General features: G+C 51.6%; 1 protein-coding gene across 2 annotated transcripts in view; it reads right to left on the bottom strand.

Annotated features, from left to right (window-relative positions):
* The window catches only part of CILK1 (ciliogenesis associated kinase 1), a 51,425-nt gene that overhangs the window by 10,683 nt on the left and 25,140 nt on the right, over positions 1-15,602 (bottom strand). For both annotated transcript variants that reach the window (XM_056108973.1, XM_056108974.1), the window contains 5 exons: positions 13,492-13,663; positions 8,072-8,239; positions 5,655-5,951; positions 3,098-3,300; positions 2,847-2,995 (listed from right to left, as the gene is read on the bottom strand). In XM_056108973.1, coding sequence (XP_055964948.1) covers positions 2,847-2,995; positions 3,098-3,300; positions 5,655-5,951; positions 8,072-8,239; positions 13,492-13,663 — 989 coding nt within the window. The remainder of the gene's footprint in view (positions 1-2,846; positions 2,996-3,097; positions 3,301-5,654; positions 5,952-8,071; positions 8,240-13,491; positions 13,664-15,602) is intronic.

Here is a 15,602-nt window from a genome sequence, read left to right as displayed (position 1 = left end):
TGGGAAGGGGGGATGGGGTGGGGGGATATTATACATGGTGGTGGAAAATGGGCACTGGTGGAGGGATGGGTACTCGATCATTGCAGAACTGAAACCCAAGCACAAAAAATAGTAAATCTACAACTGTACCTCATGGTGTTTCACTAATAAAAAAATAAAAAAAAAACACGGTTGCTGTTTTTGGGTCTAGAAGGTTCTCCCTGGTGGGTCCCCTGAAAATTTGCCAATGGCTCTGCCCACTGTCCTATGTCTTGATCCCTGGGGGGGGGGGCTGTTGAGACTGCGGTGCTCCAGGCTACTCCAGGCTATTCCTGCGGTCCCCCTCACAGACCACGGCCTTTCTGGGACCCTTCTCCCTCCTCCCACCCACCCCACCCCCTGCTGTGAGCCCTTGGAGCCCCGAGAGTCCACCTTCTCCCCTAACCTGGGTCACTGTCCCTGTCACCTGCAGGGCATGCAGCCGCCCTGGAACTATCTGTTTGCCTTGCCCTGACCCTCCCCACTGCCATCGGTGGCATGCCAGCTGTCCTGTCACTTCTTCCTCAGTTCTCTCGCCTCTCCTCCTCCTGGTCATCCTGCAAACCACCGGGCCCCTCTGCCAAGCCCCTCGACCACCATGCCAAGCCTGGCAGGCCATTCTCACCCCCAACCCCAGCCCCCACCTGGACAGCAGCTGCAGCCCACTGATCCCTTGTCCTCTCACACAGAGATGAGGACAAAACCATGACAAGCCTCCGATGAAACCCATAAGAGCTGCCCACCCACTGCTCAGGGCCTCACGGCCAGCTTGGGCCCTGGGAAGAGTCTGAAGGAGTGGGGACAGGTGTCTCGCAGGTGCAAGGCCCCGGCCTCTCTCTTGGGGCTCACGGCTGGTGTTGCCCTGTTGGTGTCCGGGCAGGAGCGCCCAGGTGTCAAGCCCACACCTGCAGGCCAAGTGTCCCGAGCACATCTGGGGGTGTCTCCCCCAACACAATTAAGTGCGGAGATGCCTTGCACACTGAGCTCTGGTCCTGCTGATGTTCCTCCTGCAACAAGCCCTTTCCTGCCCCCGGGCCTCTGCACGGACCGTGCCCTCTGCCCAGCAAGGTGGGCCCTCAGACCTTCCCATCACTGGGGCCCAGCTGGCACTGAGGCCTTCCTGGCCGTCTGAAGCAGACCCTCCTCCCCTCACCCTGTCAGCCTCACTCACCACCACCTACACCATGGTTCAACATTTCCATGGGGTCTGCCTCCCCCGCTGGAATCGATGGTTTGGTGGTCGGTGAGAATCCCGTCTTGCTACCTTGCCACACCATCCATGATAGAACCCAGGGACCCATTTCTTTTTGGGGGGTGGGGTGGGGGACGGCCGCTGGGACACACCTCGAGGTGCTCAGCTCAAGATATTTATTTCTGCTTTGCACTCGGGAATCATTCTCGGTGGTGCTTGGTTTGGGTGGGGACCACATGGGATTCTGGGGCTAGAACCTGGGTCAGCCCACGTGCACGGTAAATGCTGTATCCACCAGCTGCGTGATGGCTCTGGCCCCAGGGGGGCCCGTTTTTACAGCGGTAGGGCGTTTGCCTTGCGCGCAGCCGGCCTGGCCAAGCCAGGTTCGATTCCTCCGCCCCTCTCGGAGAGCCCGGCAAGCTACCGGGAGTATCTCGCCCGCACGGCAGAGCCTGGCAAGCTCCCCGTGACGTATTCGATATGCCAAACACAGTAACAACAAGTCTCACGATGGAGACGTTACTGGGCCCGGTCAAGCAAACTGATGAACGACGGGAGGACAGTGCTACAGTGCTGTGTGTGTGTGTGTGTGTGTGTGTGTGTGTGTGTGTGTGTGTGTAGGGGGATGTTCCAGGGACGTAAAAAGGACTCAAATTGTAGGCCTGGAGTGATAGTACAGCGGGTAGGGCGTTTGCCTTGCACGTGGCCAACCTGGTAGACCTGGGTTCAATTCCTCCGTCCCTCTTAAAGAGCCCGGCAAGCTACCGAGAGTATCTCGCCCGCATGGCAGAGCCTGGCAAGCTCCCCGTGATGTATTCGATATGCCAAACACAGTAACAACAAGTCTCATGATGGAGACATTACTGGGCCCTCTCAAGCAACTCGATGAACAACCGGAGGACAGTGTTTGTTTGTTTGTGTTTGTTTTTTCTTTTTTGATTTTTTTTTTTTGGCTCGGGGCTGACACCTGGCTCTGTGCTCAAGGACCCCTCCGAGTGGCACTCTCGGAATGTGTGCCAGAGATCAAACTTGGGTCGGCCATGCGCAAGGCGAGTGCCTCACCCGATGTCCTATCTCTGCTCCACCACCGCACCCGCCAGCACTGTTCACCGGGACATATCCCCAGTGCCCAGAGTTCTACCTAGACTCAAGACGCATTTACTGAGTGGATGCCTTTGAGCGTGAGTGATCAGTGGGCGGATAAAGCCGCACGACTGGGACCCAGAGATTCTGGAAGAGGCGGCTGCAGAGTTCGTCCCTGACCCCCGGGGCACTGCCGGGCGTGAGATTCAGCACCCACTCTGGCTCCCAGGAGCCTGCAGAACGTCTGTTTCTCTCGAACCGGGTCTGGCACGGACCTCACAGCGTAGCTCTCAGCTCTGCTGCCCTGGCCAGGGGCGAGACCCACGTTCTTCGGGCCCCTGTCTTTCTTGCCTTAGCCAACGATGCAAGACTGAACGTCAAGCCTAAGCACCGGGCAGAGCTGACCCGGCTGCATCCTCCAGTCTGAAGGGATTCCCTCGGCCCCAGGCCCCCTGCACTTGCTGGCGAAAACCGAATCCTGGAGAGAAAGCAACAGATGCTCGGGAAAGGACCATCGCGGGTGACAGCCCAGGCAAGGAAGCGTCTCAATTACCAGGCAAGTAGCGGGAGTGCTTCAAGTAGTGCTGCTTGGCCGTGGATCTCAGGGTGGGCGTGTCTCGCCTCTGGTAGGAAGTCTGGGATGGGGCGCTGTTTCCCGCACCCACGGGCTCCGGGGGCTTCAGGTCCAGAACACTTTCGAATCTGGGAGGGAGAGAGTGGGGCACGGAGAGGCTTAGGTGCGGGGGGGTAGGGGGGACAGCAGGCACCCCAGGGTCCCGGGGAGTTGGGGGAGAGGAGCCTCACACTTGCCTGCAGAGCGCCTCGTCCGTCGGCCGCTTCTTGTTCTTCACATCAATCCTGGTGAACGACGGGCTGAAATCCAAGTCATCCAGGTCGGCCCAGTCGTCGGAATCCTTGGTGGACCGGGACATGAGACCCCACCGCCTCCGGCTCTTTGGTTTGACCTCACCGTTTTTGTGCTCCAGGCCAGTTAGGATTTTCTGCGCCTAACGAGAGGGGTGTGTGTTTAGAGGGATTCTTTCTCTTTCTTTCTTTCTTTCTTTCTTTCTTTCTTTCTTTCTTTCTTTCTTTCTGTTTTTTTGGTCACACAGGGGTTACTCCTGGCTCTGCACTCAGGAATCACTCCTGGTGGTGCTCAGGGAACCATCTGGGATGCTGGGAATCGAACCCGGGTCGGCCGCATGCAAGGCAAACGCCCTACCCGCTGTGCTATTGCTCCAGCCCCTTCTTTCTTTCTTTCTTTCTTTCTTTCTTTCTTTCTTTCTTTCCTTCTTTCTTTCTGTTTTTTTTTGGTCACACCTGGCGATGCAACAGGGGTTCCTCCTGGCTCATGCACTCAGGAATCACTCCTGGCGGTGCTCAGGGGACCCTATGGGATGCTGGGAATCGAACCCGGGTTGGCCGCGTCCAAGGCAAATGCCCTACCCGCTGTGCTATTGCTCCAGCCCCTACTTTCTTTCTTTCTTTCTTTCTTTCTTTCTTTCTTTCTTTCTTTCTTTCTACAAAGGAAAAAGCCCACTTGTTTTCTTTTTGTTTTTTTTGGTTTGTTTTGGCTTTTTGGGTCACACCCGGCGATGCACAGGGGTTACTCCTGGCTCATGCACTCAGGAATTACTCCTGGCAGTGCTCAGGGAACCATCTGGGATGCTGGGAATTGAACCCGGGTTGGCCGCATGCAAGGCAAATGCCCCACCCGCTGTGCCCCAAAAGCCCACTCGTTTTATTTTCATGTTTTACATCTTGGATTTTTGGCCACACCTGGTAGTAGTTCGAGGCTATTCCCAATTTCTTAAAAAAAGTTTTTTTATTTTATAAAGTAGTTCACAATACTTGATTACATTTAATATTCAAACACCAATCCCACCACCATTACACCTTCCCACCCCCAAATTTGGGATGTTTCCCTATCTCAAGCCCTGATCCCTGTCCCAAAGCACAACCGAAATAATGTATTTTGTATTGTCTGTTATGAAGCACCGCTGAAAATGCTCACAAAAAAGCATTCATATGGGAAACAGTGTGAAGATTGTTCTATTTTGGCAGGGGCCATTAAGATTCTTTAGAATATCACTAACATGTTGTTAAAGGTTGAATGATGTGAGCTTTTGTATATATAAACACATATGAAAATATATATATATATATAGATATTTCCTCTATGGGCTGGAGCAATAGCACAGCCGGTAGGGCGTTTGCCTTGCAAGCAGCCAACATGGCCGACCCGAGTTCGATTCCTCCGCCCCTCTCGGAGAGCCCGGCAAGCTACCGAGAGGATCTCGCCCGCACGGCAGAGCCTGGCAAGCTCCCCGTGACGTATTCGATATGCCAAACACAGGAACAACAAAGTCTCCAATGGAGACATTACTGGGCCCGCTCGAGCAAATCGATGAACAATGGGAGGACAGTAACAGTGACAGTTTCTTTGTGGGGGTGGGGGGGAGGGATCTTGGGCTCCTACTCAGTGATGCTCAGGGCTTACCCCTGACTCTGTGCTCAAGGATAACTCCTAGTGGGGCTCTGGGAGCCATCCATATATGCATTGCCCAGTCCAAACATGATTCTGCTAGTTGCCAGGTAAGTACTTCACCTGCTGTACTATCTCTCTTGCCCAAGTAGTGCTGTTCTTTTTTTTCTTTTTCCCTTTCTTTTTTTGGAGGAATGGGTGGCTGGGGGGGGGGGGGAGGAATTGGGGTATGCCTGGTGGTGCTCAGGATTACGCTCTGAACTTAAGGATCACTCCTGGCAGGCTCAGGAAGACCAGATGACATGCCAGGAATGGAACTGGGTGAGGTTGGCTGACTGCAAGTGTCCTCCCTACTGTATTATCGTTATGGCCCCAAGGTGGCACCATTCTTGGTAAACTGTAGCAGGTAAACTGTCCTCCCGTTGTTCATGGATTTGCTCAAGCAGGCACCAGTAACGTCTCCATTGTGAGACTTGTTGTGACTGTGTTTGGCATCTTGAATACGCCACGGGGAGCTTGCCAGGCTCTGCCGTGCGGGCGGGATACTCTCGGTAGCTTGCCAGGCTCTCCGAGAAGGATGGAGGAACCGAACCCCGGTTGGTCGCGTGCAAAGGCAAAGGCCCTACCCCAACTGCTGTGCTATCGCTCCAGCCCTCTTAGTAAACAGGACCCAGCTTTGTGAACTAAAACAGAACCCGTGAAGCCCTAGGTTGAAGTCCTTTTCACAGTGCCCTAACACTGCCAAGACAAACCTGGAGTTAACTGGACTGGACGTGCAGAAGAGAAAAGATTGCAGGTGATAAGCAAATATTGCCTTTACGCAAAGGGCACGAGGCCGGCCTGGGGCCCACCGGCTTACTCATCTTCTCTGCTTACCAAATGAGGGTTCTGGGCATGCAGGGACGGGAAGAGCAGCGGGCTGGGCTTGTCCTCGGGAGCGTGGACCGGGTGGCCCGTCCCGGGGGCCTCCGCTTTGTAGGCGTAGGAGAGATGCTGCCGGACAGGAAGCCGCACCTGAGGTTTGGTGGGGGGCTGGGCCGGGGGGACGGGCTTGACGTGAGCAGGCAGGCCCGTTTTTTCCAGGAGGTCCTTCTGCGTCTTTCCTGGGTCCTCGACTGTCTGGGTGATGCTGCCCAGTGGGTGCCTGATGTGGAAGTAGGGATAGCGAAGAGCCTGGAAGAACACATGCGGCCACTTGAGAAACGTCCAGCTGGGAGGGCTGACCCCAGGACACCAGCCAGGGTCACTGGGAGATCAGCTGGCTGCAGTTTCTGCAGTTGCCAACCGGCAACATCATCCTGACTGTGCAGTTTAAGTCTTCGGACTTTCCTGACCTAAGATACTTGCAGGATGTATGTACTGGGTTACGAGAATTCAAATGATCTGGATGAGCTTGCTGGTTACACGGCTGCCTTTGCTGTTTCCCTCGGGTTCAACACAGATCTCTTGCCTGGTAACTGACCTGCACTACGACTGAAACTTTGAGATTTTTACCGTTCTTGTTGTGTTTTGAGTTTGTCTGGCAATCTCCCCGTGGTGTACCCAATATGCCAAATACCAGTAACAAGGTTGGGTCTCACTCTTCTAACCCTGAAAGAGCCTTGAATATGGCACTTTTTAAAATCTCAGGGTTAGGACGAAGGAGACGTTATTGGGGCCTGCTCGAGGCAATCGACGAACAACAGGATGGTCGTGATTGTTTTTGTGTTTGCCTTCTAGTTTGGGGGCCACACCAGATGGTACTCAGGGGTTCCAGTGCTTGGGGATCCCTTTTGGTGGGCGTCAGGGGAGGATGCAGTGCTGGGAACGGAACTTTGGGTTACCGCATGCAAAACCTGTACACTAGCACTCTGAGCTATCTCTCTGGACCAGGTTTTTTCTTTTTTCTGCTTTTTTTTTCCTTTTTGGGTCACACCCAGCAATGCTCAGGGGTTATTCCTGGCTTTGCACTCAGGAATTACTCCTGGCAGTGCTTGGGGGACCACAGGGGATGCTGGGGGATCGAACCCGGACCGGCTGTGTGCAAGGCAAACGCCCTACCTGCTGTACTATCGCTCCGGCCCACTTATTTTTTTTTTAAATCTTTCTAAGTCCATTTCTTCATTCCATAGAAGAGAAAAATAGTCACATAAAGCAAAGAGAGCTAAACGCAATAATTCTGGAGGACTCTGAAGAATCAAGTATAAAATAAGAAGGTCCATCCAAAGTTACCCCAGGATTGCTACCTAACACATGACAGAGTTAACCCCCAGGACTTCCACACCCCTCAGGGGTGCGTTTTAGTCTGTCCAAGTGGCTTAGGAAGGGGTGACTGGGAACCAACAGCAGGTGTAGAGTCAAAGTATCTTCCATCCGCAGAACAGACTAGGGCTGGCTGAATTCTGGTTTCTGGATGAGCATGAAGCTACACTAGAGCATCTGGAGGCAGCAAAGTGCTATCCAGCACTACTCATGGTAGATTCCCTCACTCTGCCCTGCCTGTGTCTCTGTATCTCTACGACACAGAGACCCATAAAAGGAGCATTTTATGGGACAGTTTCAAATTGCCTTTCAACCAACAGAAATGTCTTACAGACTGCTTTATAATCTCGACCCATAGAGAAAAAAATTGGAAAGCACTCTCCAAAGAGCCATAGATGGCTCTGCTAAATTTCATTTCCACATACTGTGTCTACAGCGATGGGTATCGAGTGAACTGCATGCTCGTCTTAAAAGCAACTACACTATTTAAATCTTAATAATTTTATTATATATACACCATTTTAAACTATCTTTTTTCTGTAGGTGGGGGTGGGGTGGAGGAGGTGTCTCCCAAGCAGTGCTCAGGAAGCCCCTCCTGGGAGTTCTTGGCCAGTGGCTGGTGGTTCAAAGCTGCCTTGGGATCCAGTGTTGCTCACGTACTGTGGTGCTGGCGTTTGCCTAGGTGGCCATGGCATTGGCCAAGACTTCCAGGGCTGTACCTGGCAATATCTGGAGAACCATGTAGTGCCATGGACTGAGTCGGGGTGGGCTGCATGCAAGGTATGTGTCTCAATCCCTACACTCCCTCTCCGCTGCACCTAACAATGTTTGGCGAGCCTTATAGAGCTAGGAATGAATTAGGGTGGGCTGTGTGCAAGGTATGTGTCTCGATCTCTGCACTTTCTCCGGCCCCTTCCATCCTTTTCCCTTACACAGCACAGCATTCGTGGTACTCAACACTACTTCCATCCATCAGGCCGACTGAAATATGCCCCTGTGAGATTTCTAGGACTTCCTCAGCATGCGAGATAAAGTAGGAGGAGGAAGAAGACCTGACTCGCTGTTGGCCGTTTCTTGGGGTCCCACTGGAGCATGTCTCTCAGCAGCTGGACGGCTTCACTGCTGGCGTTCGGAATCAGGGTCTTCAGGTTACTGGGGACGCACTGGGGCCAGCGGAAGTTCATAACACTGGACAGCTGATAGCCTTCAGGCCAGTCCGTCTGAAAGAAGAAAACGAGAAAATTTGAGCTCTGCCTTCTTTGTGACCAGGGGTTCAGTTTCCGGTAAGTTAGCAGCAACGGTGTCACGACTGTGTCCACATTCAACTGCCGAGACCTAGGAGAGTGTGAGTCAAGAATGCAGCTTTGGGGAAGATCAGAAATGACACTGGTCTTGCTACCAACTACTTTGATGAATTGAACAATACAGTTCGTTTCCTGAGACCTGAATCGAATCAGCATCTTCCCAGTGATATTGCACAGAGCAGAGATCTTAAGTCATTGCTTCTCTGACAGCATGTGCGCTGACTCAAAGTGACCCCATAACTGGATAGTTCTCAATCTGGAATAGCAAGACAACGTCATAAACATTTTTTTTTGTCTTTTGCTTGTTTTAGGGCCACAACCAGCGGTGCTCTGGGCTTACGCCTGGCTCTGAGCTCAGGGATCACTCTTGGTAGGGTTGTGGGATCAGACGGAGTGCTGGGGATCAAACTAGGTTGGCAACCAGCAAGGCAAGCACCCTACCCACTGTGTCATCTCTCTGGCCAAACACATATTCCTTTCACTGAAGGCAGGGCATATCTCATTCTAACTGAGCATCAGCACCTTCTGAAGGCCTCCATGAAACTCAGCCCCTCACACAGAGATACCTCAGAGGGGGACAGAGTGATAGCACAGTGGGGAGGGTGTTTGCCTTGCGCGTGGCCGACCCGGGTTCGATTCCATCCCATATGGTCCCCTGAGCACCGCCAGGAGTTATTCCTGAGTCCAAAGCCAGGTGTGACCCAAAAAGCAAATAATAAAGAGACAAAAAAAAAAAGATGTCCCAGAGCTAGGAAGGACTGAGAGTATCCAATCTCTGGCTACCTCTTCTGAATTCCCGCTCCTGCCCTCAAGAGCCGAGGCTTGGGAAACTGCTGACGAGGTCATCTGGGAGGAGGAATAACACAAAACACCTTGTTTCAAGTCAAAAAAGCACCTGCTACACAAACCATGTACTCATCTTAGTGATTCCAAGTACTCAGAAGTGGGCAGGGCAGGAAAGGCTGCTGCTCTCTGTATTCTCAGAATCTGTCAATATTTATCTATTTTTTCTTGGGTTCGGGGGGCCACACCTGGTTGTGCCCAGGGTTCCTCCTGGTCTGTGCTCAGAAGTCACTCTGGGTGGGTGGTGCTCAGGGGGTCTTACGGTGTGGAGGATCGAAGTAGGGTTGGCCTCATGCAAGGCAGGTGAGGTCACACTGACCCCCGGCTCTCTCCTTGATGTTTCCCTGCGTCACATCCCTCACTGATGTGCAGTGAGGGACACCATTAAATGATGCGGTGAATTTAACGGACATTTGGTATCCCATAAAATTAATCAATTGTCTTTAAGGTCCCTTCTAGTTCCAGCATTCTACTGTTTTTATAAGACATGAAACTGCCTTTTTCCCCTCCTTTCTTAAAGTGAAATGATACTATATATATATATATATATAGATAGATAGAGAGATTATTCATTCACTTAATTAATAAGCCCCTCTGCTTAGTGTTGTTGGGTATCCAAAGATGATCCAGTTCAACCTGTGCCCTAGAGATACTGTCATCCAAAACAGAAAATAGCTATTCATTGGCAAACACAATGACAGACAGGGCGAAATGACAATGGTTATAAAAGAGGGCAGATACGGGTGACGCAAGGAGGGAGCGATTCCAGCAGGGACTCTGGAACTCTTTCTGAAGAGAAGGCGTCAATGATTGGTTCACTCTGACCCAAAAAGACTGTGAGTACAGTGGCCACTCCCAATGCTATTGGCGAAACCATGTGGTGACAGGGATTGAATTTAGGGCCTCGACACTTGAGCCACATCTCAAGCCTGGTTTCAAACGTTCTTTCTTTTTTTTCTTTTTGGGTCACACCCAGCGATGCTCAGGGGTTCCTCCTGGCTCTGCACTCAGGAATTACCCCTGGCGGTGCTCAGGGGACCCTATGGGATACTGGAAATTGAACCCGGGTCGGCCGTGTGCAAGGAAAACGCCCTCCCCGCTGTGCTATTGCTCCAGCCCCTCAAACGTTCTTGAATGTCTGATGCTTGTCAGTAAGGATGCCAGCACCTCGAAAAGCAAGCACAGGGAAACACATGACCAATCCTTGCCCCGAGGGAGCAGCTAAGCCAGAAACAGATGTGCAGTGATTTGTGTTTCCGATTCCCAGATCACAGTTGCAGAAGTGGAGAAGATCAGAGGAACAGGGAGGAGAGAAATGACTGAAGGGTCGGAGGCAGAATCCTGCCTCGAGAGACAGGCGTTCTGATGCAGCACATCCACACCCTGTGTCCTGGGGAGATGCCAGGACACAGAGCCAGGAGGGGTACTAAGTGGGGGGCCCAGGGGGACAGGCAACGGGAGCTGTTCTTTAAGAGGATGAGTCTGGCAGCAGCCTGAAAAGGACAGGACTGGCAGGGAAGACTCAAAGGCAGAACAAGGGAGACAATTCCCTCGGGCAGGGGCCAGCAGGGCACAGGCAGTGGACCACTAGAGTCGCAGGCCTGGGGCTAGAGCGACAGCACAACGGGTAGGGCGTTTGCCTTGCACACAGTCGACCCGGGTTCAGTTCCTTGAATTGAGCTTATGTGGCACTAGACGCAGTTCATGGGTGTGACTGCCAGGCTCCCGGAAGATAGGGTCACCTCCTATCCTGGAGATTTCGGTGAGAGCCTGGAAATTTCGGTCCTACCAAAATCACAATTCAATTGCCAGGGGTAATTCCTGAGCGCAGGGCTGGAGCAATAGTACAGCGGGTAGGGCATTTGCCTTGCACGCGGCCAACCCGGGTTCGATTCCCAGCATCCCATAGGGTCCCCTGAGCATTGCCGGGTGTGACCCAAAAAGCAAAAAAAAAAAAATCCTGAGCGCAGAGCCAGGAGTCACCCCTGTGCATCGCCAGGTGTGACCCAAAAAAGAAAGAAAGAAAGAAAGAAAAAAGAGTCCCAGGCTATGTGTGAGCTGCTTAGCTGGAGAGGCTGTGGGCTGCAGGGCTCTGATGCTTGGAGAGGGGTGACGGACAACAGAGAGCCTCCGGGCTGGGGCTCTGGGGGCCTGTGAGGATCCCCGGCCAGGACAGAAATGGGGAAGGAACGAAAAGAGCCAGAGGGGGAGTAAAACAAAAGCTGTCAGTAGTGTCAGAGCAGCTGAGACTGAGGTGACGGAAGAGAGCGGGAGGAACTCTCGCCAAGTACAAGCCTGCGAACGAACTCTGCAGGCGGCAGGGCTACCCTGAGAGCTCGGAGACCTCCGAACACTGGCAAAGTTGGGGCCGACCTTGAGGGCGCGGAAACTGGGCATGGGCTGGGGATAGTACAGAGGCAAAAAGAAGAAAGATCCTCAGCAAAATTATCTCTTTGTCGTTTCAGGGCAAGGAGGAAGATACATGAGGCAGGGATCTGGGAATACTCCCAGCACAGTGCTCAGGGGGCTATGTGGTACTAGGGGTTGAACCTGGGCCCCCTGTAATGCGAGCATCAGCTCAGTCGGGCCCTCGGCGACTATGAAGATGGAAAGAAGGACAAAAGCCGATTGGTCTGCAAACAGAAGCCGGGAGGGATTTCTTGAGTCCAGGGAGATTCCACTAAAATTCGAAATATGGTGGTGGGGCTGTTGTAATGGTGGTAGGACTGGTGTTGGAACATTAATGTAATAAATCATCGTGTACAACTTTATAAAAATGGAATGAAATTAGAAAATGTATTCCATTGCCGAAAAACTCAGGTGTGCGGGTTTTGTGACCGAAATTTCTAGGCTCTCACCGGAATCTCCAGGATAGGAGGCGACCCCATCTTCCGGGAGCCTGGCGGTCACACCCATGAACTGCCTCTGGTGCCACATAAGCTCACTAGCCAGTCATGATTCAGAGACTCAAAATAAATCTCGAAAGAGATCAGCTAGCTGCAGAGATGCTTCCGGACAACAAAGTCACCATCCCAGTCAAAATGGTAACTCCAACTGCATCACCCCATTCAGCAACGTCTCATTCTGTACATCACTGATAAACCAGAAGTAGCACGCCACTTTGGATAGGATGTAAAGTAGAAAGCAACCAATCTTGATTAAGAAAATATTAACACAGAAGGGCTAAGGGCTGGAGCGATAGCACAGCGGGAAGGGTGTTTGCCTTGCACGCGGCCGACCCGGGTTCAATGCCCAACATCCCATATGGTCCCCCGAGAAGAAGCACCAGGAGTAATTATTGAGTGCAGAGCCAGGAGTAACCCCTGAGCATCGCTGGGTGTGACCCGAAAAGAAAAAACAAACACATAAGAGTTAACTGGTAACAACATGTTAGTAATCTCTTCTAAAAGGTAAGGTAAAGGCCCTCCCGTTGTTCGTCGATTTGCTCGAGCGGGCCCAGTAACGTCTCCATTGGAGACTTTGTTGTTACTGTGTCTGGCATGTCGAATACTCTCGGTAGCTTGCCGGGCTCTCCGAGAGGGGCGGAGGAATCGAACTCGGGTCGGCCATGTTGGCCGCTTGTAAGGCGAACGCCCTACCGCTGTCCTATCGCTCCAGCCCCAAGGGTTTAATGGCTCCATGGTGAGATAAAACAATCTTCACACACTTTCTTCTAAAGAAATCTTTTTGATCATTTTTACCGAATTATTCATAACAAGCAACACAAAACAAATCACTTAGGACCTGCTACTGGGGCAGATTTGGGTGGTGGTTGGGGAAATTGAAAATAATGGTGGTGAGTGGGAGGGATACTGGGATCGGTGGGGGTGGAGAATGGGCACTGGTGGTGGGATGGGTCCTCGATCATTGTAAAACTGAAACCCAAGCACAACAACTTGTAAGTCTACAACTGTACCTCATGGTGTTTCACTAATAAAACAAACAAACAAAAAAAGAAGATAATCGTGGTGGGAAGGTGTAATGGTGGTGGAATTGTTATTGGAACTTTATACTGTCACTGTCACTGTCCTCCCGTTGTTCATCGATTTTCTCGAGCGGGCTCAGTAACGTCTCCATTGTGACACTTGTTACTGTGTCTGGCATATCGAATATGTCACGGGGAGCTTGCCAGGCTTTGCCGTGCGGGCGAGATACTCTCAGTAGCTTGCTGGGCTCTCTGAGAGGGGCGGAGGAATCGAGCAACTTTATACAAATAAATTTAAAAAAAGAGGGAGATTTCAGAAGGGGTGGGTGATCGTTAGCTGGAGCTGTGCGAAGCAGGGGGATGCAGCTGGCTTTGGCCCTTATTGGCTCCACAAAGTTACCTTTTTCGGGGTTCCCAACACTTGGCAGATTTTGAAGATCGTGTCAATTTCGCTGGCTCCAGGGAAGAGAGGCCTGAGGGTGTACACTTCAGCCATGATGCAGCCAACGGCCCAGATATCAATGGGGGAGCTGTAGTTGGTAGACCTCAGGAGCACTTCCGGAGCCCGGTACCTGGAGGGGCAAGGGTGGCCGCGAGTTACCGCTTCGACTGGCAGAAATCAAGTCAAATAACACAGCCGACTCGCAGGAAGAGAGTTCACATCTTTCTGTGCTGTCTCTAGCTTGGCACCATAAGCACATTTGCAAAGACGCGGCGAAATTGCTGTCGCTGATGGAAGACAGCCCTTCACGAGTTCGCAATGTTTTCTACTGAAGATTTCTCTAGGTCAGAAACTTTTCTTTTTCCCTTTGCAAACGAATCATGAATCACAAATCGCGACCATCCTGTTAATCGTCGACGGCCTCGAGCAGGCCCCAGTAACGTCTCCTTCATCCTAGCCCTGAGATTATATTCAAGGCTCTTTAGGAGAATGACCCATCATTGTTACTGGTATTTAGGAGACCCATCATTGTTACTGGTATTTGGCATATTGGGTACGCCACGGGGAGTTTGCCAGACTCTGCCCTGTGGGCAGGCTACATTCGGTAACCTGCCAGTCTGTCCAAAGTAAAGTAAGTAAAGGTAAAGGCCCTCCCGTTGATCGTCGATTTGCTCGAGCGGGCCCAGTAACGTCTCCATTGGAGACTTTGTTGTTACTGTGTCTGGCATATCGAATACTCTCGGTAGCTTGCCGGGCTCTCTGAGAGGGGCGGAGGAATCGAACTCGGGTCGGCCATGTTGGCTGCGTGCAAGGCAGACGCCCTACCCGCTGTGCTATCGCTCCAGCCCTGTCCAAAGTAGGAATGAGATAATAAGATGTCATAACATGTTTGAGAAACACAGAAGTGTGTGCAACAGCAACAGAGAGGGGGGCTGCGGAGAGCATGAGAAGGGGAGAGAGAGAAGGAGGGAGGAAGAGAGAGAGAGAGAGAGAGGTTTGAAAAGGTAAAGAGAAGGGCTGGACAGACAGTACAGTGGCTTGTGTGTTCCTGTCACGGGTTTGATCCCCAGCACTGCCGGGAGTGATCCCTGAGGAAGAGTAAGCCCTCAGCACAGTTAGGTGTGGCCCCAAGCTCAAAAATAAATAAATAAAATTAAAAAGGAGAGAAAGAATAAAGTTTCTTGTCTATAGGCTGGTTTTTTTGGGGGGGGGGGTCACGCCCGGCAATGCACAGGGGTTCCTCCTGGCTCTGCACTCAGGAATTACTCCTGGCGATATACTCAGGGGACCATATGGGATGCTGGGAATCGAACCCGGGTTGGCCGCGTGCAAGGCAAATGCCCTACCTGCTGTGCTATTGCTCCAGTCCTAGGCTGTTTTTTTTTTTTTTTTTTGGTCATAGGCAACTACTTCAATCAAATTGTTGAGATCTGAAAGTTTGTTATTTTTTTTTTTGCCACACCTCTGCAGTGTTCTGGGGCACCATGTTGGTGGAGATGGGTCCATGGGATCGAGGGCAGGACCCATGGGTGCAGGGCACCCACCTGGGGCTTCTGCATGCAGGTAAAACCTGTGCTCCCTTTCCTTCCAGCCATTTTTCTGACTCTCAAGCTTTGACAATACAATCAACTAGGTTTTTAGGTCTTGGGTGAAACTTTTACACAACTAAAATGGAAGTACTTTTTAGGACTATCTGTATATAAAATATACTTACGTTATGGAAAAGCAAAATGGACTTATTTTTCATTTGATTCTGGGTTTTGGGGTCACACCCAGAAGTGCTCAGGGCTTACTCCTGACTCTGTACTCTGGGATCATTCCTGGTATTCAAGGGACCATCGGCAGTTTCGGGGGTAGATCCAGAATTGGCCCTGTGCAAGGCGAGTGCTTTACCCCAGTACTATCTCTCTGATCCCCTGGGAAATAGCTTAAAATACAGCTTTTAACTTTGTACAATGCTAACTTCCCTCCAAACCTGTGTCTCAAACAACTGTTTCTCTTAGTGAAAATTTCTCTTGGTATTCATGATAGCAACATTACCCTCTCAGTATAATGGCTATTTTTCCTCC

The sequence above is a fragment of the Sorex fumeus genome, unplaced genomic scaffold (genome assembly GCF_029834395.1).
Source record: "Sorex fumeus unplaced genomic scaffold, SorFum_2.1 ptg000241l, whole genome shotgun sequence".
Classification (NCBI taxonomy): Eukaryota; Metazoa; Chordata; class Mammalia; order Eulipotyphla; family Soricidae; genus Sorex; species Sorex fumeus.
This window is presented reverse-complemented; position numbering and strand designations above follow the sequence as displayed.